The sequence below is a fragment of the Sapajus apella genome, unplaced genomic scaffold (genome assembly GCF_009761245.1).
Source record: "Sapajus apella isolate SASKATOON/1434 unplaced genomic scaffold, GSC_monkey_1.0 scaffold8, whole genome shotgun sequence".
In the NCBI taxonomy this organism is placed as follows: Eukaryota; Metazoa; Chordata; class Mammalia; order Primates; family Cebidae; genus Sapajus; species Sapajus apella.
In genome coordinates, this window is record NW_022436948.1 from 25755269 (window position 1) to 25782611 (window position 27343).

Sequence of the window (27343 nt, forward strand, 5' to 3'; positions counted from 1 at the left end):
TTTAGCACCTGAAGATTGTTCCATATTTCTTCTCCATTTCCAACATATAGCAAAAATATATTCTAAAAATGCTAACACTTAAAACAGATACAGCATGTATTTCTTTTCATTTTTTAAAGGTTAGCTAAAATTTTAAGAAACTGCTAAGACAGCATCACTATCATTTTCTAATAAAAGAGAAATTCTTTTTTTTTTTTGTCTCAAAAAGCGACATTTATTTGAAGAAAAATAAATGACAAGATGTCCATCCCTTGGTTCCCTTCCCTCCCTCTTCCTGCTGCTCCTCAGTTCCCACCAAGACTGAGCTCTGGCTTGGGCTAAGTGGCAGGACAGCCCCTCAGATGAGGTCAGCAACATTTTTTCACCTCTAGTCGCTTATAGGTTTAGTTGTTGATACCAGAAAAGTTACCCAGACCTAGATAAAGATCAAGGGCAAAAGCAAGGTGTATCTGCATTGATTTGCTGTTTTTGTCTTGCAACTGTTATGGTGGCAAAGACAAGGGGGAACACCCAGTTTTCCTCCACAGTGTCCACACAAGAGGGAGAAATCCATGATAGTAGTTTGGAGGAAAAAGATTAGGTCCCAGCAGCTGGTCTCCATTCTACCCAGAAAGATAGGTAGCCAAGAAAAGAAGGAGGAGTGCTACATGTTGGCAGAGCTCAGCTTCAAATGCAGCTGCTCATTCTCTCAGTCTATGAGCAGCTGAAAACAGGCAATGCTTATTGATTTCTATGTTGCCCCCTAGCTTTGCCAACCAGTTAGTTGTGAATTGTGTTAAAGAAAGTACCTTATTATGTAACTGAAAATAATTCATAGGGAAAATATTAGACATAACCATCCCTTCCATTCTTAGCACATTTAAAGAGTAATTTGTTTTCAACTTTATATATTGATGCAAACATATCTGTACTTTTTTCACATAAGAGTTTTAGACAGGACTAGTGATCATTCTTCAGAAACAAGAACTCTTTATTTGGTTAAAAGGAGCACAGGGACATATGAAGACCAGACAGTTACAACACTCTCTTGAGAAGACCAAGGTATAAGCATTGAAGAAACTAGGAGATAAGACAGAAAGGACCCACCGTTTTCTATCTCAAGCAAACTCTCATCAATGAATATGTGATCATTGATGGGTTCCAATCCATTTTCACACAATTTTATGGCTCCTTTCCTTCCTGAAATGTCTGTGTGCTGTGCTTATCTCCACACTGATGGTGACTATTCACCTGGTCTCAACCACAAGACCTCTTTGTATACTAATATAGTTAGAGGCTAAATGCAGCAAGGGAAACTTAGATAAACTCGGCAACTATCTGTCTCAAGTGTCAATCCCAAACCCCAAACAACCATCTTTGTTTAGTGAGCAAGAGAGGGACCACACTGATTCCAGAACCCTCAGAGAGCTGCTTGTCATTGTATAGGCAACGTGTGAAGACATATGATTTATATTGTGTATGCCACTTTTGTTCAAATTGACTGCATTATTGTTTATGCATCTATTAACAAAGTTACATTATTACAAAATCTGTTGAATTTTAAACTAAAAATAATTATAAGGCACGTGTCTTGCACAATTGAAATCAGACAATCCTTGCCTCTAAGTAAAATGTTTGAGGAGGTTTATATCACACTTAATGAAATAGCTTCTTATTTCTGAAGAGATTTCTTAGAATTTTGACCAAAAGCAGAGAAACTGAAAGATGAATCATTTCTAGAAAACAAACTTTTTCCATGGTACTATTTGTGTCTGTGTGAATTTCACTGATAACAGTAATAAATTTATTTAATCAAAACAGCATGTATTGAAAAATGAGATGCCATAAAAATAAATATTAGAACAGTTAAATTTTATCAAACACTTATGCAAAGGTAAAATATTTTTGCACACTGTAAATTTCAATACAATATACATTACATTAACTAGATTACAACTTATGAAAGGTGAAAGAAATAAAAATAATTGCTTCTAACACACGTAATCCCAATGTGTTGATAGTAACTTGATCTGCATTGTCCATTTCATTTGCTTGATGTTTGGGTGCATCCTTTAGCAAAATAAGCATGTCTCACTCCATCATTAGCACAGCATATTTTGTAAGTGAAATAATAAACATATAAAAAATTACTATAATATTTGCCTCGAGGGGGGAGCTTACAGTTCGTCTTGCAGATCCTTTGTGATTTCAAGCCATTCCAAGCTAATGTTCTGATGCCATTCCTTATACAGATCCCGAATTATAAAACTCTGGAACCAAGTCAATGAGTTATTATACTTCCATGCCACTTTCTTTTCTGGTGCTCTTTGAAATCCACAGTGTAGACTGGTTTGGACTAGTTTTTGTTCTTCCTTTACTGAAAAACATAAGAAAAAAATATGTTTAGTGCCAAAACTTTTTATTAAACTACGCATGTCTTGGTCCAAAGGAAAATACCTCAGTTATTTATTAAAGAGCCCTTCTCCTCTCAGTAGTGTATTTTCCCATTCTTACAAAAAATTCTAGATTATTCAAATATGTGAAGATGGCAAACAGTTCTTGTGAATTATGGACAAAACAAAACATATCTTTTCCTGTTGGATCTTTCCTAACTTAGACTTAATTATTTTTGTTTTGGTGGTGGTTGTTCTTTTAATTTTTTTATTGCCATAGATTATGGGGGAACAGGTGGTGTTTAATAACATGAGTAAGTTTTTTAGCGGTGATTTGTGAAATTTTGTTGTACCCATCACCTGATTAGTATACACTGTGCCAAATTTGTAGTCTTTTATCCCTCACCCCCTTCTCACCCTTTTCCCTGAGTCCCCAAAGTCCACTGTGTCATTCTTATGCCTTTGTATCCTCATAGCTTAGTTCCCACTTATGAGTGAGAATATATGATGTTTGGTTTTCCAATCCTGTATACTTCACTTAGAATAATAGTCTCCAATCTCGTCCAGGTCGCTGTGAATGCCATTAATTTGCTCCTTTGTATGGCTGAGTAGTATTCCACTGTATAAATATACCACAAGTTCTTTATCCACTCAACATTTAGGTTGGTTCCACACATACAAACATGTGCCTGACACAATATTAAAAATTTGTTTTATTCACTAATTAAAAACCTTTATTTTCTTTGATCAATTATTTTGGAGGTCTTCTGTCACTAATGTATGTTGAATTTCATGCCAAATAATCAAAACAATGTTATTATACTACGTGTAAGGGTGCATCTATTCCCCTCGTCCCATCAGTTCTCCAGTCTTGCACCTAAGTTACTTGATTTCTGGAAGCTTACTGGTGCCTCAGTCTCTGAAACCAATGTGGTTCAATAGCAGATTCATGCTTTGGTAACTAAACAGTATCTGAGTTCCTCCAGATCTGAGATACAACTTCACCCTTGTCAGATTTGGAATTCTGGCCCACATTTCCAGCCTGTGTCTAGGGTTCTGCTATCTTCTGTCTTTCCATAAAATGATAACTTTTCAGGCACCTGCAGAAGTTATCTGTTCCTGAGTTTACCCAAGTCATTCTCTTTATTTTATTTTATTATTTTTTGAGATGGAGTCTCACTCTGTCACCTGGTTGGAGTGCTATGGCGCGATCTCAGCTCACTGCAACCTCCACGTCCCAGGTTCAAGAGATTCCTCTGCCTCAACCTCCCAAGTAGCTGGGATTACAGGCACCAGCACCACACCAGGCTAATTTTTGTATTTTTAATAGAGATGGCGTTTTGCCATGTTAGCCAGGCTGGTCTCAAACTCATAACCTCAGGTGATCCACCCAAGCTGCTCTCTACTGGATGCCCTGTCAAAATCTAGATTTCTTTGGGCTGGTTCCCTCAGGATAATCTTTTGCCTGGAACAAAAGTGTTTGTGTGTTCCAGTTCACTGTGTTGTGCACTTACTTGCTCCCTGACCACCCCAGCCCCAGTTCCCAGCATCTGCCTCAGTCCTCACAGGCTTCTCCTCATCTTCTCCTCTCCATATACCAGACATTGCAGAATTCCCTCAAAGACAGAAAATAACTATTTCTAAACACATCTGACCATTACTCCTTTAAACTATTGCTTAATTCACTTAGATTTAACCATTTTTGTTACAAATAAAATATTATGTCCAAATTTTATGGTTTGTGAATTCTCATCCAAATAAGTAAGATCAACACTTTATTCTACCAAGTCATCTAACATGGATGGAAAATAAGCCAAGGAAGCTTATTAAAAGCACAAAATGTTCTGAATGGTAAAAAAAAAAAAAAAAAAAAAAAAAAATTATTAATGTGGCTTTTGGGTAGAATTAGTATTTCACTTAAGGATTACTGCCCCATAAGGAGGCTGGGGGCAGTGGCTCATGCCTGTAATCCTAGCACCATGGGAGGCTGAGGCGGGCAGATCACTTGGGGTCAGGAGTTCGAGACCAGCATGACCAATATGGTGAAACGATCTCTACTAAAAATACAACAATTAGCCGGATATGGTGGTGCATGCCTGTGGTTCCAGCTACTTGGGAGGCTGAGACAGGAAAACTGCTTGAACCTGGGAGGCAGAGGTTGCAATGAGCCAAGATTGTGCCACTGCACTCCAGCCTGGGCAACAGAGCGAGACTCCATCTTAAAAAAAAAAAAAAAAAAAAAAAAATAATTACTACCCTGTAAGGAAACGAGTTATTTTGAACATGACATGGAATGATAGAAACCATTGTGTGTACCAGATTGGAATTTAAACTTTCTGCAAGGTACCCAGATAATAATGGAGTAGAGTCTTTGATGAAGTTTCTCCTTGCTTTCCTGGAAGAAAGAAAAAGGGGAGGATCTAAGAACAAATGAATTCAGTATTACAATTAATCACAGCATCTGGAGGTGCTGTGTTTTGGTTTATGTTCTCACTCTGAGAATTTCAAACAAGTGAAAACTCCACAGATCTTTAAGCTATAAAAACCTGGGAGAGATTTTGAATGAATAGAATCGCCACCATAATATCCTACTTGGAAGAAAGGAAGCAAATAAGGAAGCAGTTACTTGGCACTTTAATGATTTTTACTTTATAAAGAGGAATATATAAATAAAAAGTTCAAATCATCTTTTCAAGCACATTTGCTACTTTCAGGTCTTCCTTAACAGTTTGGCTGGAAGGAAGGATTTATGTCAAATTCTCCTTCTATTTCACTCCTTTCCACAGCATTAAATCATCTTTCCATCTATAGTCTTAGAAATCAGAGCAAGAAATTACATATTTACTGTTCTTTTATTCTGTACAAAATACAAAAAAAAAAATTCTTTTTTTTTTTTTCTTTTTGAGAGAGTCTCACTCTATTGCCCAGGTTGGAGTATAGCAGCATGATCTTTCACTCACTACAACCTCCACCTCCTGGGCTCAAGTGATTCTCCTGACTTGGCCTACCGCGTAGCTGAGATTACAGTCACACACCATCAAGCCTGGCTAATTTTTGTATCTTTTTAGGAGAGGTAAGGTTTCACCATGTTGGCCAGGCTGGTCTCAAACTCCTGACCTCAGGTGATTTGCCCACCTTGGCCTCCTTAAGTGCTGGGATTACAGGCATGAGCCACCTCATCTAGCCCAAAAAATATTTTAACTGTGTTCCACATATATACTAGAACTCCAAAAGGACACAAAGTATAGTATTAATTTGCTAGGCTTTATTTATCGTTACTCAAAATGTTTTATTTTAACATCCAGCTAGTTACAGTTTGGATTCTTTTGAAAATTTATGTGAATCATTTAAAACTGACATGTACTTAATTTTTTTCTGGATCTTTTATTACTTAATGGTTTCTTTGGGGTTTCTTTCAGAAAAAGAAGAAGATGCAGTAAGGTCAAAAGAGAAACATGAATTTGTTTGCAGGTCCTTCCTGATGGAGGCAGTGCCTTGACCAGTTCTTAGTTAAACCGCTCAAAGATGTCTACTTTATTCTGGCAAACATGCTCTTATATAAACAGAACAGCTTTTCCTTTTTTTTTTCTTTTGACACATTTATATGTCATTTTTTGTTTGAAAATGAAGAAAATTTTTTTTATTTAATTATTTTCATTTTTATTAAAAAATTGACACATGGAAAAACTTCTCTAACTCAAGGTTATGGGTAAGCAGATACAAAAGTCATAATATTTCCCCAGAAATCTTGCTGGTAAAATACAGGATTTTATTTCAAGATACCTGCCAAAAAGTGGCCTATTTTAACCACTGTATTTTATTTCCTATTCTTAAAAGATCTTTATGAAATAAAACAGAAACCTGTAGCTTGAATTTTAAAAAGTAATACAAAGTGAACCTACAAATATCAGGTTTTACATGTAGCTTGATGTCTAGATTGAAAAGTTCAGCATTAATTCTTTTATTTCATAAACAAGAAGCAGTATAGTATAGTGCATATGCTGGAAGTTTACAAATATCCAAATTTCAGATTCACCTTAAACACTAGCTATGGGACCCAAGGCAGAACAGGTAACCCATCTAAGACACCATCTGCTCAGCTGAGAAATACTAACAGAAAGGTAACTGCTTAATAAGGCTTGTGAAGATTAAATGATACATTAATTCTATAATCAATGTATATCTTATTAGATGTATGTATAGGATTGTATGTGCAGGATTTCTTAAGGCATATTAAAATACAATTAACTTTATACTAATAGTTTTAAAACATTTCTGAAAACCTATTTAAAGTTTTTCAAATTGTCTCTACATATATGTGTTATTTACCTTTTATGTAGCATCTGGAAACAACAGGTTCCAAAAGCAACCAGTATCAGTAAGAGCAGCGGTATTGTTGGTATAACAACATAAATTAGATTGGGAATTATACCTACAAAATAAAACAGTCTTCATGTGAAAAGATAGTTGAGGAAGAATTCTAACACAAAAATTTGTAATAATTTTTCAAAAAAAAAAGGTGAAATTCAGTTATCACTAAATTGATCCCAAAGTTCTTCTCAAAATGTTGAAAAATCTAATGAAATAATACACAGTCATGTACCACATAGTGACATTTCAGGCGATGATGCACCACATATAAGACAGTGGACCTATAAGATTATAATGGAGCTCCCCTATATAGGTGTACCATCTTTTCTATTTCATATCCCATTTTATGCATTTCTATGTTTAGGTAGGTTTTGATCAATACCATTGCGTTACAGTTGTCTACAGCATCAGTACAGTAACATGCTGCAGGGGTTTGTAGTCTGGAAGAAATAGGCCATATCAAATAGCCTGGATGTATAGTCAGTTATATGATCTAGGTTTAAGTATACTCCACGATGTTCGCACAATGACTAAATCACCTAATGGTGCATTTCTCAGAACATATCCCCATTGTTAAGTGGTACGTAACTATTCATGTTTTGGTAAAAATTAAAAACAAAACTTTACTGAACTGAAAATTGAATTGTACTGAATTGTAGTGATATCAGACTGTTCCAATTTGATATCCATACTTCCAAAACTACTATTACATCAGCAATTCAGACATGGACTAGCTTTCACAGTATATTAATAATCTTAGCTAACTCATTTCATTATTCCTTCTCAATCATTACTTACAAAAATGAGTGCTTATTAAAAATAATAATTATTAAAATTATTGTGGATATATTGGATATATCATTACCTAGCCAATAAGCTTAGTGCTATGATTATATGCTAGTCACTGGGATTAAAATGAAATATGTAAATATTAACTGATGATACAGTAATGACTCAGAGACACAAGACTCCAGTGGCACAAAGACTTGATCTTAATTAAATTCTAAAATGAATTATTTTTTAATCCTGTTCCATAACATTTGATAATGCTAGATGTTCTTAGTAAAATTAAAAAACTGTGACACCAAAATCCCATACAACTTAAAATTACTTTAATAAACATTTGTTCAATTTCACAAGAGAAAAAATTTTTCCAATGTGATTATTTACCGATTTTTTTCTTTTTTGAGACAAAGTCTTGCTCTGTCTCCCAGGCTGAAGTGCAATGGGGCAATCTCGGCTCACTGCAACCTCCACTTCCTGGGTTCAAGCGATTCTCCTGCCTCAGACTCCCAAGAAGCCATGATTACAGGCGCTTGCCACCATGCCCAGCTAATTTTTATATTTTTTAGTAGAGACAGGGCTTTGCCCTGTTGGCCAGGTTCGTCTCAAACTCCTGACCTCAGGTGACCCACCTGCCTCGGCCTCCCAAAGTGCTGGGATTACAGGTGTGAGCCACCGTGCCTGGCCTACTAATCTTTTTAATTAAGTTTAGATGTTCTGAATGGTTTTAAAACCAGGCACCTGAAAAGTGAAAAGCACTAAGACTTAATATCATGTCTATGCAAGAAAAACAAATTGAAGAACTATGCATTTAGCTTGCAAATTAAAAGTCTTCATCATGACTAATCTAAATAATTCTGGTCAAAGTGGACCAGATGTGGAGATAAAGCTTTCCACTGAACTGCGCATCACTTCATTTGTTAACAGAAGACAAACTCATGAGGTCCAACAACAGGGCATCTGAGCAATAATTTGCTGTTTCCACCCACTCTTGTTTGACTTCAGGCAATTTAAGGATTCAACCAATCTCTAGACATGTATCAGCACACCTTTGTTTGCTCTCCACTGAATGTGCCAATTTGCATCATGACACCTATGTCTTGTTAGAGAAGTTTCTTGTAGACCCAAAGTTGTTTTTGTTGTTGTTGGCAGTGTTTTTACTGTTGTTGTTTGTTTGAGACAGGGTCTCACTCTGTTGCCCACTCTGGACTGTAGTGTCATGATCACTGCTTATTGCAGCCTCAGCTCCCCAGGGTCAGGTGAGTCTCCCACCTTAGCCTCCCAGTAGCTAGGACTACAGGCGTGTACCACCATGCCAGGCTAGTTTTTTGTATTTTTGTAGAGATGGGGTCTTGACAGGTTGCTCAGGATGGTCTTGAAATCCTGGGCTCAAGTGATCCCCCTGCCTCAGCCTCCCAAATTGCTGGGATTACAGTGGCGTGAGCCACTGTGCCCAGCTAGATCCAAATTTTCATGTGGATGACGTAGTTTAGTAACACTTTAAAGAAAACCAAACAGGTTTTTCTATTCAAATACTAGCTTAACATAATTTTTTCTAATCTAGTTGAAAAGTAAATTTCCATAGGACCAAACTTAGTGCACCACTTCCCCAGGCAAGAAAAGTTTCACTGGAGTCAACATGAAGCAGCGTTTGAAAGTACAGTTCAGTTCCTGATGAAGTTAAAGACACATGAAGTAATTACCTGCTTCAGTAACAACCACATTTTGATGGGTGTCTCCTGGTTGATTTGTAAGATAAGGCTTTTCTACAGGCGCTGTTGGATTAATCTCTGTAAATAATAAGTATCAGCATCATATATGATGATTAAATAAGAGAATTGAAAACATATATAAATATGAATGTTTATTATAAAACAATAAAAATATAATTTTGATTTCTGAACATCTTACAGCTAATAATATATATTCCGAATTTAAACTTACATGAAATTATCTATCTTTGATAACATTTAACTATATTTGAATAAACATTTAATTATCTTTGAATAAAAGATGCACTTGATATATTCTCCCTTGAAACTCCAAACTCCATTCAGCAATCAACAGTGGGTCTGTGCTGATGACAGCCTGCTGCAGGCAATAATGGCAGACCAGGAACAAAGTTAAGTGAGGATAACCAAGAATTGGTAAGCTTCAGAGTGTGATATACTCAATGCAATTCAGAGACAAGCAAGATAATTTCTTTACTAATATCAGTGTATTATTCAGGTTTTCCCTTGCGATAATAATCAGATGACTGTATGTAGATTGCATTTGGAATTGATGATTCAAGCAACAATGTTCTAAGCACATTTCTGTTCTGCACATACAATGCCATCCTTAGATTTGCTCTTCAAGAGTGTCTACTGTTAAAAATAATAATACTATTGAATTAAAGCTTGCAAGTTTCTTTCGCTAGTTTTATAGATGTCTCTTCTATTGCCACACGCTTTATTTTTTATTGTTTTTCTAACTTTTACTTTAAGTTCAGGGGTACATGTGCAGAATGTGAAGGTTTGTTACATGGGTGAACATGTGCCATGGTGGTTTGCTGCACAGGTCATCCCATCACTGAAGTATTAAGCTCAGCATCCATTACCTATTCAGCATCCATTAACTATTCTTCCTGATTCTTTTCCTCCTGCCACACACTTTAAAATTGTTGGCATTTCTTGTCACAATTTGGTATTGCTCAATTTTCTATTTTTCTTTTCCTTAAGGAACTATTTGTTAAATTAATAATTCAATGAAAGTAAACTGAATTATTTTTTAAAACCTGTACATTTGTTACCATTTGTTCCAAAAGTGTAATTTTCTACTTACTTTTGTCAATTGAAATAAGAACACATGTAACATCTTATATAGTTTTTAGTATACAAAAGATTTTAATTTAACATTTACCATTATTACATTATCTTATAATGTCAGAGTCTCCCTTTGTTGGAAATTTAATCGTATACCATCCTGTAGTAATATTTGTTACTCTTGTATACAAATTTTACCCTGACATCTTAATAGCCTCCTCTGATTCAGTCCTAAACTATACCTGTTCTTCTATAGTATTTAGTCACCCTATGCCTACTCACTTGGCATTTTTTAATGAATAATATAAATATTATGCAAAATATCACTAAAACTTAAGCAGTGATTACATAACCAAGGAATTTAATCTAACCAACATCCTTTACAAAGCAGACACTAAGCTCCAGGAAGGTTAACTAAGTAGAAAAAAAAAAAAGGATTAAATAATGAAATAAAAAATTAAAATCCTGAGCACATTAATAAGACCAACAGTAAACCTCTGAATGTGGTTCAAAACAATAACTACATAAAAATATTTTAATCAATATAGATTATTTGAACATTTGGGTAGAATGTAGAAGATAAAAAAGAATAATTTTATATCTTAAATGCTCTTGCATGAGTAATGTAAACCTAGTAATGTAAACAAGAAAAGAAGATTGTAAGATTTATAGTGTCCTAAATAATGGCATAAGTTTGAATGCAAAACTTAAATTATATATAATACAATGAAGGGTCAAATAATTGATCTATGAACTCAAAAGAAAGGAGAAGGCAACAATAATGTGATATTAAGAATAATGCATAATATTGTATTTGTTTTATTCAATATTTTTAAGTACATAGAATGTCACAAATTTAAAATATCAGAGAATTTCAACTTTATAATTCTCCAAGAGAAAAATAAAGGACATAAGCGTGTAACAGACTCAGTTTTGCAAAGGCTTCCAGGAGGGTAATGATGGGTTTAGCAACCAAGGTGGTTAAAGAATAAACTCACCAGGGACGCAAAAAGTTGCTTAATGCACTCAAGAGCAGGATAAATCTAAGAGAAGGGTAAGTCTAATCCAAATAATCCTTTGTGCTTTATGTTATTACGAGAAAAAGAATAATGTAATTTCAAGAGAATAATGGAAGCAGCAGTCCTCAACTATAATTACCTTATGTGAACAGATATTATGAGTTCAAGAAAACACCCCTTCAGAAGAGTTAAAATGACACAAACACTGAGGAGAAAAACAGCTAAGAGATCTCAAAGCCTAAGGATGTAACTTGACTTTCTCAGATGATTTTTAAAAATGAGTCCACAGAGTTTTTGTTAATCCCTCTTTCAGTCAAATATCTATATTCAGATGATCTGTCCCATTCAAAGTAATTCAAATTTACTATATTTTTAATCTAGAGCCCACGCCAATATAGCTCAAGTCAATGTGATCTTCCCATTTGCTGCATATGACAAGTAGTGGGAGATTTCAAAAGAAAGCTAACTGAGGGGGCATATTTCAAGAATGGGAATCATAGGGAGAACAAGCCACTTCTTCCTACTTTTTCCGCTATGGGGCAATGAGCTATGATAGTCTTATTTTTATCGAGTACCACATGTCAAATATTATACCATAAAATGATAAGCAAATTATCCAGGAGAAAGTGCATTATTCTCTTAAATTCATGAGATAAAGAACTGTTGTTCACATGTGCAGGTCTACAGGTGCTTTGGTAACTTACACCTATTTCCCACATGTTACAATAACTGTTTAAAATAATTTAAAATAGATATTTATTGTTTATAAAATCTATTTACAAAAATCAAGTTGTTTTTAATGTTAGAAATGATTATTTTCTCTTAAAGACACCTCTTCAGATGTTTTTATTTACTCTCTTCTTTGAGCTCATTGGGCAGTTTGCTCTACAGGATATGATATGCCTCAGTACACAAGTGATATGACAAGCTGAAGGTAATTTTCTATTTCACAGCAGAAAAACAAAAAGAGCCAAAGGTAGTGAAAATTAAGGACAAAACTTAATATAATGAAATATGCACAAAATCTTCTGTACCTTCTTTCACACTGCTTACCTGGTTCATACTTGCAAATATAATTGTGCTTCATGTTGCACCTGTCATCATTCCACTGGTAAAGGTAGGGACCCCCAAGGCCAGGATTGGCAGTTGGTTGGTGATACATCACAACACACTTTTCACTTCCACAGGAAGGTTCATCTGCGTACCAGTTTCTGCAAACACAGAGTAACACGAACACTCAGATATATGCCTCCTAAGTGATTCTTCTTGTTCTATTCTTGACATCCTCTATGGGCAACAGAGTCCTCTCCCTACCTTGTGGAGTTCCCCAGAGCACCTGTCAACTGCTCAGGATCCATACTCACCGGTACTGGGAACTGCTTCCATCAGACCACTGGTAGAGATCTGGGCAGGCACCAGAAGTTTGCCCATTTCCATTCCTCCAAAGCCCTATCCAGAAATCGCCATCAGAAATCCCTGTTCCAGGTTTTGTCAAATTTTGCAACATGCTCTCTATTAACTTCTGTTCTGCTTCATTCTCAAGGCTGAGGAGGACTCCTCCCTCACTCTCACAAGCCATGCGCGCCTCCTGAAAGCTCACTCGGCTGGACAGTTCATGGAAGTAGGCCATTTTGTAGCAGGGATGCTTGAGGTCAGCAAAACACACCTTTTGGCCTGAAAAAAAAAAAACACAAAAGATGCCCATATATTGATAATCTGAACTCTACTTGTAATACCACTAAGAACCAAAATTTAAGAACCAATGCTTCTCCCACTGGATTATTTTGTAAGTTTATTTTCTAGCCTATTGCTTGCAATTTGTAAAAGCAAATTGATTCCCTAGTAAACTTGGAACATAAATTTTTAAACCCAGTACTTCAAGAAACGTTTGTTAAGGGAAGTTATAATTCTTCTGGCTTAGATTTTATAAACCAATTAACATAGGAAATGAAAATAGCTAAAAGAATTTCAGGAGTGTATATTAAAGTGAGCTAAAACTTTATGAAAGAAGAAGAACAACTCATAAGCGAAATTAATTATCAAAAACAAGTAAAATAAAATGAAACAATTTTATATAAGGTGTTCTGAAAGAGATACACAGTGGCAAATTTAAGGTATAAATATTTGTTTTATTTGTATACCCAAAAGTAAATCTATTAACATTGAAAGTTTAAAGAGGACAGAATGAAGGTAATTGGTAGTATTAATTAATTAGTATAATATTACATTGAAAGTGACAGAGTTGACTTCTAAAGTACTCATTATCTCTGAAAAAATCTCATTACCAGTCTTTTTGAGTATTTTCTCTAGGGAGATATTGTGTGTAAACTCCAATTCCTAGGACAATGTCTTCTCTCATTTTACAAAGATAACTCTGATAAGTGATCAATTGCAAATAAAAACTCCCAGCTATGAACATAGATAAATAAGTACTTTTTTTAAAAAAGAAATATGTTTTAAATGTAAAAAAATGATGGCTTAGAAAACAGTGGAACAAATATATCGTGAAATAAAGGAGCTAGTAATATCTTATCAATGGCTGACTAGTGTTGATTTCTCTCAATTTGGTTGGGAGTAGAAATTTGGCTGAAATTTGGCCAAACTGGTCTTTCAAAGACAGTTAAATAATTAGCTGGAAACAAGGTAATAAACATTTTGCAAACTTGAGAACAAATTGTCAGCTTTAGAGGCTCTACTTACATATTAACACATATAAAATAACAATGGCTTCCTCTCATTTAAACTTAAAAAATTCCATTAGTTCCTTTATGAGTTTGAAAGTAATATTACATTTTTAAACCTTCCCTAGCTCAGAATTTTATTAAACTTAAATACAAATTTATTTAAATTTACTTTTCTCTGTAGTTAATCTTACTACTGGTGGTTTTATTGCATATTTCTTCAGGAATAAAGATTAGGATGAACCAAATATCCAAAATCTATGAATAAATACATACATACTCTAAATTGGAAAATGAAGTTTAAAATCTATTTTTTATTTTAAACCTGTGTTTTAAAGGTTTTTATATTACAGGATTCAGTTTAACCACCTATCCTGACATCTATTGACTATGTACAGTATATACTATACACAATAAAGTCATTATTTGTAGTATACTGAAAATCAATTTGTTTTAAAATATTAGAACCACAAAAAACGCTTAAAAGAATTTTTGAGACCTCATAATGTAATTCTGCTCTAATAACATTTGTGAAATCTTAAACACATGGTCAAAAAGAGTTTGAAAAAAAACCTCAAAATTAAATTTTACATACCTCTACATTAAGTGGTGTTAATTTTCCTAATAACCTAGGGAAATAACTGTAAATATTCATGATCATATCAAGTCATAATAAAGTCATGTATAATTATGTTTACATATATATATCAGAGAAAGAAAAGAGAGATGGAAGGAAGGAAGGAAAGGAAAGAAAGAAAGAAAAGAGAAAGAAAGAAAAGAAAAAGAAAGTAGGAAAAGAAAAAAGAGAAAGAAGGAAAGAGAGAGAAGGAAACAAAGAAAGAAAAGGAAGAATGAGGTCAAGGATATTATGATATATAGGATTTAGCTAGCTCTACCAGCAATGGATTTTCTATTGTTCTGTTGTCCACACTCATCCTTGTCTACCACTAAGAATGTATGCCGAAATTATAGACAATCTCCAGAATGATCATTCTGTCTTGTTTTGGTTTTCATTGCTTCTACTTTTATTCACCTCTGGTCTCTGCTCTCAACTTTTTAGGCTGCCAAGAATCCCTCTCTGTTACTATTTCTTATGCCCAAACTGCTTTCCATAGCCTCTTCTACTTTCTTAGTCTCTCCCTCTATTTTAGCTTAGATATGGACTTGGAAAATAGACTATCTATTACTTTATGTAAAATTAAGACAAATTACTTTATGCTAAGAAATTACGACATCGTTTCACTGCTTTCTTACAATTAATCTCCATCAATATTATTCTTGTTGGTATTTGTGGCCTTTTCTACTATGTATTTAGTTTTGTAGCCTATCAATAGAAGTTGTCAGTAGTCACAGATTTGTGGGGGTAGGGGAGTTTCTTGTATTTAAATACTGGCAAGAAAAAAAAACTCAAACTTTGTACTTTAATTACAGTACATCACACTGAGCCAGTGTATCATATCCATTCCCTTCTGGAGTCAGCAATTCATGACCTGTGATGACACTCAGAGGCAAAAAGGCTCAGAAATCAGCTGAAGGTCACTAACTTCTCAACAGTGTTTGAGTGATAGGCTTCCAATATCTTGACACAAACTGAGAACGCCTATCACAAAATAGTGGTTCTGGCAATGCAAGCAGGCCAAGAGTTGTTCCCTTGTCTCATTAACCGTGATCTTGACCCAGGAATAGTACACTGAAAAATGTGAACAAATTAACAGGCTGCCAAAATAGTTAATTAAAAATAACATGAGTATGAATGACAATGGCAAATGAATTAGAGGGAATTCAGGGGGACACATCAGCCTGAAAATACATATTCTTTGAGAGATAATCATGAAAGTCCCAATGGTTGACTCTGAAAATGTATTATTTTTTCAATATCCGAAGATTTTATTAGGTTTTGTGATGATTTTGTCATTTAAAATGGTTGTTCTCGGTCAGAGTTTAACAATGCCATTAAGCCTATATTTTCGTGCCTGTATTTTAGAAGCAAGCTGTTTCCATTTTCATCTACTACATCCTTTACATAGTTCTAAGTGTCCAAATATATCTTAATTACATTCCCTTAAGTTTTCAACTTGTTCAATTTTTCACTCCAGGAGCTTTCTGCCTTGGATTTTATCCCAGCAATTTTAATTATTAAATTTGTCCAACAAGATTATTTTGCAATATGTCAAAAATGTCATATTAAAAAAAAAACAACAACAACAGAGTAGCCAGACCTTTTAGTGAGTAAAAAGTGCTATATGTAACAAAGCCCCACACATTCAGGGGATTCCTGGGTATGCTGCATATGCTAAAAGTCACTGTTCATTATCTCTGATTCATTAAAAAATAAACACAACACAGATTTATTGATGATCATACAAAAATGGTGAAGTGAATTAACTCACTTATAACATTAAGATAGCATTTTTAATTAAATGCATGATAGCCTTAGGTTTCATGTGGAAATTTCTAACACCATTATGTTAGTTTATACAGATATAATAATAATCACTATCATCATCATCATCTATGGGCAGGAATTATATTTAAAAGAATTAACAATTAATACTGGGCAGACCCTGGATAATAGCCAGCTTGACACGCTCTGTGCCAGGCCATGTCTCTGGTTGTGGATAATAGAGCAGTCCTCAGGTCCTGCTTCGGGGAGTGGAGACTGTGATGCTGGCACAGCAGGGAGGCTCTCAGGGCATCCAGACAGCAGCCCATTGACAACTGGAACAGTTACGTTAACTCTGAAGTTTGATCATCAGCTGTATCTAGAGTTTGAACTGAAAAGCCACCAACAGTTCAGATCTAGCAAGGCATTTTTCAGGAAATTATAAATATATTGCACAATTTGTGTGGTTTATATACAATCAGTTAAAGCTGACACTGTGAATTTCTTTACATTCAATTCTATTTTATTACTGATTTCCACCTTAGCGTGCAAATTCAGTCCAAGTTGCAGTAAAATCAGCAGAAGCAGCAGCTATTGAACCTCTCACCGCTGTTTCAGCTGATCACATTTGGCTACTAATGCAGTGAAACTACAACAGCTGGGAAACAAACGTTGCCCTAATTCCCAGAAAAGTTTCGTTAATGCAGATCTTCTGGAGGCAACTTTCCCACTTCTGTAAAAGCCAATCTTCCTAGAGAACAATTACAATTACCTCTTTTCTAATTATGTGAGATAACATGGAGAATTTCTCTGTCTCTTATTTTCAAATGTTATGGTTCAGATAAAATCTTTCACCAACATCTTATGGGATAGGTATTCAGAGAACCATAGAATGGGTTCTATTACACTAAGGTTACATTTATGCTAACTATAAATTACTACATGTCAACTAGCACCTGTAGTTGAAAACATCCTTTAATCGTGGGCTTATCTACAAGAGAGAGAAAAGATCTGCCCAGGATTCTACAAACACATTGAGAAATAAAATTCAAAATAAATTCTCTACAAACATATTTAAAAAATAAAATAAAAGATAATTTGTTTCCTAGATGTGCAGTAGGAGCTAATTTTTAAATCTAAAAAGTATTTAAATATGTAAGTTTTTCTGCACTGAATTTTTTAACATTTATTTTAAGTTCCTGGGTACATACATAGGATGTGCAGATTTGTTACATAGGTAAACGTGCGTCATGGAGGTTTGTTGTACAGGTTGCACTAAATTTTTATAGAAATATTATATAGAATATTTTCTTTTATATAAAAGAGACTTCTTTTTAATAAAATACATAAATTATTTTATGTATTAAAATATTTATTTTATATAAAATAAATATTCATCTTTATTAGTTTCACACACACAGCTACATAAACAGGCCCTTTTATTTAGAGAAATTTATGATTATTAACATTCCTATCACTGTCACAACAAAAATTTCACCACTATGTCCATGAACAAGTAGATTATTTTTGTCTTTTATCTTATACATTAAAATTTCGATAGAGCTAACTATTGGCAGAGGTTTAAATGCTTTTGGCAATGATATAAAAGTTGGGCCAAACTCATGAATTCATGGTAGTTTTCTTTTTCTTTTGAATAGAAAGGATCTATAATTTGCTTTTCTTATTGCTTATATTTATTTACTTTCTGATAATTGAGTACTCAGTTATGAAAATAATAAATATTTTGTTATGTCTCACACTGTACTTATATATTATCAATATTAGACGAGCATCGAATTTATATCACATTTTTCAATAAAAGTATAAAAGATGTATCACAAATTCCTACTGTTCAATTGTGATCTACCATGAGTTGCAAAAAAAAAAAAAAAAAGTAAAAAAGAACATCCACATGGTAAATATTCCCCAAACCAGAATGACCTTAGAATGTTTTATTAGAATCATGTAAGATATTTTTTCATAATTTCTTCTTTTCCCCCCTCACGATCACACTGAGAAATATGTTGATACTGCTATGCAAGGCCCGAGATACCAATGCTAGCACTTTGGAACTAAAAAGACAAGGACTGGTATTCATTTTAAGCGTTCTGCGTTCAGTATTCAATATTATACCAACTTCCTAAAATTTTTCCTTATAAAGAGTTTTATTATAATAAACTTTTATTTTTACAACACAGATTTTATAATGCACTTAATTGCATAGTGTGCTATGGCTGGAATGCATTCTCTCACTTTAATAAACAAAACTAAATCTGTAGGTTGTGCTCATTTTATGATGGTGGCAGCAGCAGCAAGCCCTGCTTCTCCAGTTGGAAAATGCCATAAGCTTTCTGAGAAGAGGATGAGACTATTTTTTTTTTAATCACAGTATTTACAATGGAGATTAGAGTAAGTTGTAAGTCAAGTATCAGTGTGACTTAAGAGTTCACGTAGACAATCAAAATGAATTAGCTTTGAAACCAAACTCTACATTTAAATTGTGGGTACTTGGGATTATTTAATCTCCCCAAGCCTGTTTTCTTACTTAAATAATGAGACCAGTTATGAATTTTGTAGAAATAATGATTCTAATAATACAGGCCTGAAATTTAGCAATAATTTAGAGTGCAACACCTCACTTCTACCACAATGCATGCTTTGGGATAAATTAGGAGATGACCTCTCCTGGTGAGAGATGGCAGAAAGGTCTCCTTTATAGACTGTTCAACTAGAAAAGTTGATTTTGCCTCCAGGTGGCCTGAGCTCCAGGGACTGGGCTTGCCAAGCTGAACTCCTTCTTCTATCTTTTTGGCATGTACCTCAGCACAGTGCACAACCAGCATAACTGTGTTTTAACCTTTTTAATATTCCTAGCAATCCCATGACAAAGGTCTTATCTGTTTTCAAAATGAGGCAAAATGGGCAGACAATAGCTGAATAATTTGCCCAAGTTTACACAGCTCACAAGTGCTGAAGCTGAGGTTTGGCACCAGGCCATCTGACTCTACAGTCCATGCTTTTACCAGATTTCTATGCTGTCTCCATATGTCTCAAACCTAATATAAAGGTGAAATATTTCATGAACAAAAGCGATTTATGAATACATACACTGTGCATGTTGTCTATGTCAGAATCATTGGCATTAATCTGTTATTCATTATTGAGTGGCTAATATATGCAAGAGTTTGTGCCCTGAGAGCTTGTTTCTAAACAGGTTCAGATTTTCTGTTACAAATATTTAAATAAGAATTAATGTTGCCTCTGTCTCAGATTTTCAAACCATATACATCTTTAAGAATTTTTTCCCTAGTCTTTTTATTTTCCAAAATAAAACAAACCATGTCCAAATGGAATGCATTCCCCATTACAAAGAGTATAACTTTAGCCAAGCTGTCATCCTGTGTTATATCATCAGGAATATGTTAAAACAATGAAAGAAACACTCTCACCTCATAGTTGCACACATCCATCTACTTGTATATGCATGCCTCACACAAAAGGTTGTTGTAAATAGTAAAAATTGTTTGTGAGTGCATCTTCTGAATTTTAATATTGGACCCCTTTATATAATGCTGCTTGTTTTCTAAAGGTAATGTAACAGATATTTCCATCTTCAGGAAAAAGTTATAAAAATAAAACCATAAAATGATAACAAACAGCAGTTAAAGAATAATGTCTATGATAAATGGTTAGTTTATTAAATGACTGGTAATAAGATTAAATTGCTCCTTTCATGCCCAAGAGATACTTAAAGTAATTGCATCTTTGAAAACTGCACTGTCATCATTTTATCCTTTTGATGATGTCATGGAATAGTTCCATAGGCTGAAATATGCTCATCAGTTTTTCTTGTATCTCCCTTGCTATTATATTATATATTAATCTATGTGCTACTGTTCACCACCCATGAATTTGTAATATTCTGTGGTATCTGCACAAGAAGAAAGCTCTCGAAATCACCCAGTCTCCTAAATAAAACGTGTGCCAGTTTTAATAAGGGTAAATTAACATATGTTAAAGTGTTCTGCAGAAATCTGGAAGTGCCATGAAATACTCCTAATGTCATTTTGCAGCAAAAACAGGTTGGGGATCACTGCTATGCACACTACAAAGAAAAAGGAAAAAAAAAAAAAAGAAACACATTACTTCAAAACACTTCAATTGTTTTAAATTATCACTTGTGCTTCCAATATACCCTCCCAACTTAGAGACCTGAATTTTGAATCCTTCATCTTCATCCTTATGCCTACAAGTAAAATCTTTTTACCTTTGTCCTAAAGAAGACAGCATTACTCACCAGTCACTTCACAAAATTAAATGATTGCAGACCCCACAGATATTCTCTACACATCTGTGTGTAGTAAGAAATTAGTACACGTCTAAGCTCCTAAAAGTAGTTTCCAAGTTAATATCATAAATTTAACAAATAGGCTTTGATTACTATCATCATGCCACATATTACTTTACATATTCATACATCAAAATAAGCATGACCATTGACCTAGAAAAAATACTTCCGTATTACTACTAGATGCCATTAAATCTTATTGGTCAGATTATGATGACTAAGTTGTTTGAAATGCCATTTCTTGCTAAAATATATCCACTTTATTTGTAAGTAATACTCTACACTTTAGAAAAGGTGATGTATTTAAAAATATCGGAAAGTATCTTATTGAATATTTTAAAGTATTAAAGATAATTTCTGTGGAGAATTATTTTGTGTCTATCTTTTTCTCTGGAGTAAGTGATTATTTGAGTATCCTGCATAGAAGTTATAAATCGTTGTACTGAAATTTAACAAATAGAAATATATTCCATATGTGGTCAGTATGTTCCTACTAACAGCCCCAAAGAGACTCACACACTTCAGTAAAGATTTGGTGAATGGTCCCAAGTGGCATGAAAAAATTGATGCACCAATTCAAAACTTACATTGACCAGGTAGAGAATAGATCCATCGGAAACTATTGCTACACAAAAGTCAGGCTTTAGGCTGCTGTGTTCTCCAGCCATTGTGGTTAAAATATATCTTTTTTAAAAATTAGTCTTCAAAGAATAAATGTTACAAGTCAATTTACAGATGGTTAAATTTCAATGTGAATTTTATGACCAAAGACAATTGAATTATTCATAAGAAAAACATAACTAATTATTTTAATATCAAATAAACATCATCATTTATGCTAAATCAAATAGATCATGTTCAGTTAATTAGAAATTTTCCAGATGTCATCTACAAGATGCCTATAAATACATAATAAGAAAACATAACAAAAGGTTTGGGAAAAATTATGTACTCATAGAACACAAAATACACCTCTTCAACAATTTTTTAAGCTCTGTTTTTACTTGAGATATTATTTTGTCTCCCTTGCAAATGTTGAGGCCCAGGAACAAGGTATATCTAAAGGATATTATTTAGGTCAATGAGTGTTTGTTTAAAAACAAAAACACTTATGTTCAAAGCATGGTCTCTGCTGTTCATTCAGTTGCATGAATAATTCTGATAAACACAAAGACAGTCAGATAAGTAATTTACACAATCAGATGAATCTATATAATGAACTTTTGCTTTGCAGCTAAATTAGGGAGGAAAAGGATCTAATGTCACAGATTCTGAAAATTCTGAAAAAATGTAGAGTGGTAACTACACATTTAAGAATTATATTCTGAAACTGCAGAACATCACAAATTGCTAAGGGGAAGATCAGTAACAATTAAGCTTAATATGTCAATGTCTAAAGGTCTGGCTTCACAACTGAATTAGTTGCTGTCATCTGTCATCTATTTGTACATCTAGTGACACCTGTTGTATAGACGTACAAAAGTGAAAAGGACTATTTGTACTTTTTAAGTTTGAAAAAAAAAACCTTTCACCCTCAAAACACATATATCTAACAAATACTGCAATGTTTCAAAGAGCATAGCATGAAATTTCTATAAAGTGTAGTTATGTTCAGCCTTCATGTGAGGCCCTGATCACATTCATCCTAGGCCACTGAGAATATGTATCCTTTTGAAGAGACCTTCCCAAAAAGTAAGGGAGAGTAGATGCAATATAAATTGTTCAACAATAGGACAGTGAGAGTCAAAAAAAGAAAAATCAAAGAAAACCTGGGAAGCTTGCCACTTTTGATTCATTTCCCATGCACTGACTTGACAGACCTAATTGTGCACCTACTGTGTGCCAAACCTGCAACCATTACCAAGTATACCTCGGCCCAACTCCAGCTGACTCCATTTTCTGGGAAGTCCCCAACTTGGAACGAAGTGCGTAAAGGAAAAGCATCTACACACAATGAGCACACTCCAGGTCCCTGCCAGTAGTCCTGCTGAGAACAAAGACTGGATGCTCAGGCATCCGGAGGCGACCCACGGCGAACTGATCTGGTCTCAGAAATCATCCGAGTGAACAAGGTGCAGGGACTAAAATCCAGCCAGAGCCACAGACGGTGGCATTTCTGCGGTGGCTCTTCTGTCTCTGGGTTCCCTCTGCCTCCGCCCTACCCCGCCCCCTTTGCAGGTGCTGAGCCCTACCCTGTGGTCAACTCTCTCACAAAGAAAGTGGAAATCATCCCAGAAAAAGGCTGTGCCGCTCCTGATGAAGCAGAAGCTCGCTCCGCGGCGACTTAAGCAAGCGCTTCACAGAAATTTAAACTTTTCTGCGAGTGTATTAGGAGAGGGAGGAGAATAGCACAATCAATTTCTTCCCGCCTCCTCCCGGACCCTTACACCGTCCAGGTTTCAAACGCCCCGGAGACCCTCCGCCCGAGGACAGGCTGCCCCGCCGCGCCCCGTGGTCCCCTTTCCCAGCCCGTCCTCCGGGGGTACGGCCCCTGACTCACCGCTGACCACCCGGCGGCAGAAGGCTCCGTGGCCGCAGAGCAGCGCGGCGCCCAGCAACAGCGAGACCACGCGGCTCATCGCGGCGCGGAGGCAGCAGCAGGTGTTGCGTGGAGCGAGGGCGGCCTCTGCCTAGGGCGCAGCCCGTGGCTCTGACTCCGCAGCCTCCCTGCCTCCCTGCTGGGCCCTACTCCCGCAGCCGGAGCCCAGCTGCCCGAACCCCTGCGCGCATAGCCTTTGGCCGGAACCTGCCGCCGGCCGCGCCTGTGCAGCGCCTGAATGTGCCGGCTGGAGCCCAGGACTTCGCGGGTGCGCGTTTGGGGATTGAAGTTAGGGAGTCCACTGTGTGTCCCAGAGGCGAAGCAGGAGCCCCGGCTTGGACCGCACCGTTGCGCTTTGCTTCTCTCCCCGGCCTCTGACAAGTGAGAGGATGAGCCGGTGCGCCCTGGTCCTGGATCACAGCAGCAGCCGCCGCTCTGCGCTCAGGCACCGTCTTATATACCCACGTCCCGAGGTTCCAGCCCCTCGCCAGCAATAATTTTTAACTACTTCGTCTCTCCAGCCATGTGGAGCATCCCAGCCCCTCCCCTAAAAACGGGAGCCACTTTGAAAACAGTCCAGTCAGCTGTCCCACCTCCTCTGGTCGCCTCCTCCCTGTCCCCTCTTTCCATTCGCCGGCGGACTGGATACTTATTTGTGTAAAATGTGACAGCTTTGCTATTAAACTCTGGCAAAAAGTTGGATCCATTTGATTTTCTCAAAGATAAATGTCCACGGGGATGCCAAGTTGTGGGGCCTTTCTCTTTCTGTGCTAAATTGCTTGATCATATGTATTGCTAGATGCAGGGCACTAGCCACTATTTAAGACGGATTGGTGAAGTGGGAGCCAAAACCTGCTCAGTGAATTATGTAATGTGGTGGGTTTTGCCCCACCTAGGCTCTGCAAATAGATTACCTCCAAGCAGGTTGTTTGACGAAAACTGCCACAAAAGCAAATTGAAATGAATATTTGAAGCATGGTTTTCGAAACTGATTTCAGTCTCAGTGTTTGCAACTCCAGAGAAAACCACCAATACAAAGTAGACATTCTGAATTCTTGGGAATTTTCTGGATGTAAAATGGATGTATTTCTTTGCAATCATTTATTGGTGATCTATGATTTACATTAGAAGTAAAGCTCATTGGAAAATCTACATTTTTCATAACCTGACCTGCTCTTTAGTAAAGCAGTCTAGGCAAAGACTGTTATGCCTAGAAGTACTGGAGAGAAGCTCATAAGAATTTAATCTATATCAAGTCCATAGCATGAACTCTGAAAATGTTCTCATAATGAGCTTCAGTGGAATTGGTATTTTCTCATTATGTTGCTTTAAATGCATGAGAATGTTATGCTTATAAAATTAAATGCTTTTAATAATTGTTAAATAACATTATGTGTCTTATAAGAATTACACTGTCCTCTAACTTCTTGTTGTCTTTGGTTTTCATAAGCCACAGGTACACTCTAAACAACTGTTTGACTGTTTTATTGGAAAAAGGAAGTCAATACTGACACAACAAGGACAAGTCTTGCAGAATCAGAAATTTCAGCACTTGGAAAGACCTTAAAGATTATTAAATGCAGCCTACTCATGACAGTAGAATTCTAGCGCTATCTGTAGTCCCAGCTACTCCGGAGGCTGAGGTGAGCTATGATCCAGCCACTGCATTCCAGTCTTGGCAACATGCAAGATCCTGTCTCAAAAAAAAAAAAAAAAAAAAGTAGAATTCTAAAATAACTACAATAATATCTATTCTATCACTTCCTTTTTCTTATATTAGCTTTAAAAGCACTAATTTATTGCAGAACCATGGGCAGTTAATAAATTTGGACCTTGTAGAGGCTACGGATTCTGTGACTTTCACACTAGCTAATTACTCACAACAAACAGGCACTGCTGGGATTCTGAATGAAAAATGGAAAATTGATATGCCTCTAGGCAGTAGAGGTATAGCTCAAACCTGGAAACCATGTCAAACAGTATCACTGGCATAGCCATGGTAGGTGAGCTGACCCCAGGGGCTCACAGTCCAGTGTAGAGAAAGAAATATAATAAAATAATTGCTCTGTGTATAAATGCTGTAATGGAAGGGCAAGTCAAGAGTCATGGCCAGCACAGAAGATGAGAAATTCATTTGGAGGTATATTTGTAGGAATTCTCTAGCAGCAGTCAAGGTTGAGGGTGGTGATCCCCATGGCTTCTCCAAATACCTGTAGAACTAGGATTCTGAAGGGATCTCCTTTCCCCTTTCATGCCACCCTACTCTGTTACTCACACAGTCCAGAGCTACTGTAAAAAGGCCCCTCTTTGGGAAAGAATACCAGCATTTTACAACATAAGCACTAGATATATATTCCTACATCATCAGTAGGCTCAAATGTCTCTCATGCCTAAAAAGCTAGCAAGAATGAAGCCTTTTGTCAGGAAGGATCTTCATGGTCTTAGTACTTCAGGAAATCAAAACTACAGTAATAACTATATCTTCAGTGTGGTTGCACAGACTTCCTAACATACAGTTTCTTATCTTTAGGCCAGAATTATATCAGGTTAAGTTGGCCACACTCACTAACTAAGGCTGTTCAGCAGTTATTCTGGATGTTGTTTGACCTATCAGGAAAATAAATTACTGCAGGTTCTTTTTAGATATGATGATTTTAAGGGGACTGGCTGACAAGAACAGCTTTTTTCATTTGTTTGTGTCTCCCTCACTTCAAAACATCTGGATGGGTCATCACTAAGCTCACAGATCACAGTTTGAATTGTCTTAAATATGAAGTGTGAGTGGTACTAGGCATGCTCTTTGGAGAGCACTGGTGGAAATCTCTCTTGGCTTCTTTTTTTGTTTGTTTTTCCATACAGTATGGTAGCGGCTACAAATAAAAAAATTTCAATAAAATTGTATTTTGGAAAAATGTTACAAGGTTATTGGGAGTTGGGGGAATACAACAAATATTCATTAATTTTATTAACAAAGGATTTTAATTTTTCCCTCTTGTGGATATGCATAAGGTATCATAGGAGACATATGTTTTTCTGATGACCTATTCTAGTTTCAAATTAACTGAACAAAATTAGAAGTTTAAAAACTGTTTGCAAAGCAATCAGGAAATTAAGGACTCCCTCTATGGCAAGCAAGAGACTTTTGGGTTATGTGAGGAATTGTGTATGTCTGGAGCTGGATCCCAGATCAGCTCATACCAAATGAGACCATATGACTGACAGTCAGAAGAGAGGTACCCCACAAGTCAAAGTTCTTTGTCAACTTAAAAAAAAAAAGATTCAAATGAGAACTTCAAATTGATTAAGCTAAGGTGCTCAGCAAACGTTCAACACCTAAAATGTATCTCTGTCTATAAGCCCCCAAATCGAAAGATGATTATCAGTAAAACTGGCCACAAAGGAATCTTAGAAATAAGTTGATTGCTGAATTTCTGGAAGCTCTGAAACATCAATAGAATCAATATTTAGAATCCAACATTCTCTAAAGTGACATCAGGACTCTTAAGAGTACACTATGGAATCTGTATATCCCCAATATACCACGAACTCTTCCACTTTCCCCATTCACTTTCAAATGTCTGCAATTCCCAGTGAGCATATGCTTCATGTGCCCATTATTACTTCTCAAGGAAAGACAGCCTAAATTCCAGTCACTGATCTGCTCTCAGTGGCTCCTCACTTGGGCAACTCAATACAGTGGCTTCAACCTAAGTCACAGCAGGCTTCATTAATTTCTGCTCCAGGTCAAAAAGTGGCAAATACAATCTTCAAAGGAGATTTGTTACAATCTTTAAAATTATTACAACTTTACATTAATAAATTTGAGATGTTATCACAATCCAATATTAACCAATTTATTTATTCTATTATACTTTATTTAATGGCAGTTAATGATTCTCCTGAGCACTATCAAATTGCCAGGACATAGAAAAATAAACATTTGAAAGTTTAAAAGGTAAATCATTACTATATAACCACTTCAGCAATAGGCAAAAGTTTCTTTCTTTCTTTCTTTTCTTTTTTTTTTTTTTTTTTTTTTTTTT

The 27343-nt window shown here is 35.7% G+C and overlaps 1 protein-coding gene across 2 annotated transcripts in view; it reads right to left on the minus strand.

Annotated features, from left to right (window-relative positions):
* Positions 1–946: 946 nt before the first annotated feature.
* The window catches only part of CHODL (chondrolectin), a 161604-nt gene continuing 135207 nt past the window's right edge, over positions 947–27343 (minus strand). The window contains exons 1-6 of one of the 2 annotated variants that reach the window (XM_032277142.1): positions 23262–24939; positions 12714–13023; positions 12403–12560; positions 9230–9316; positions 6702–6804; positions 947–2356 (exon numbers count right to left, since the gene is read on the minus strand). In XM_032277142.1, coding sequence (XP_032133033.1) covers positions 2272–2356; positions 6702–6804; positions 9230–9316; positions 12403–12560; positions 12714–13023; positions 23262–23340 — 822 coding nt within the window. In that variant the 5' untranslated portion in view covers positions 23341–24939 and the 3' untranslated portion in view covers positions 947–2271. Of the gene's footprint in view, positions 2357–6701; positions 6805–9229; positions 9317–12402; positions 12561–12713; positions 13024–23261; positions 24940–27343 lie in introns of those variants that run through there. The other variant, XM_032277144.1, reaches the window with a different exon arrangement.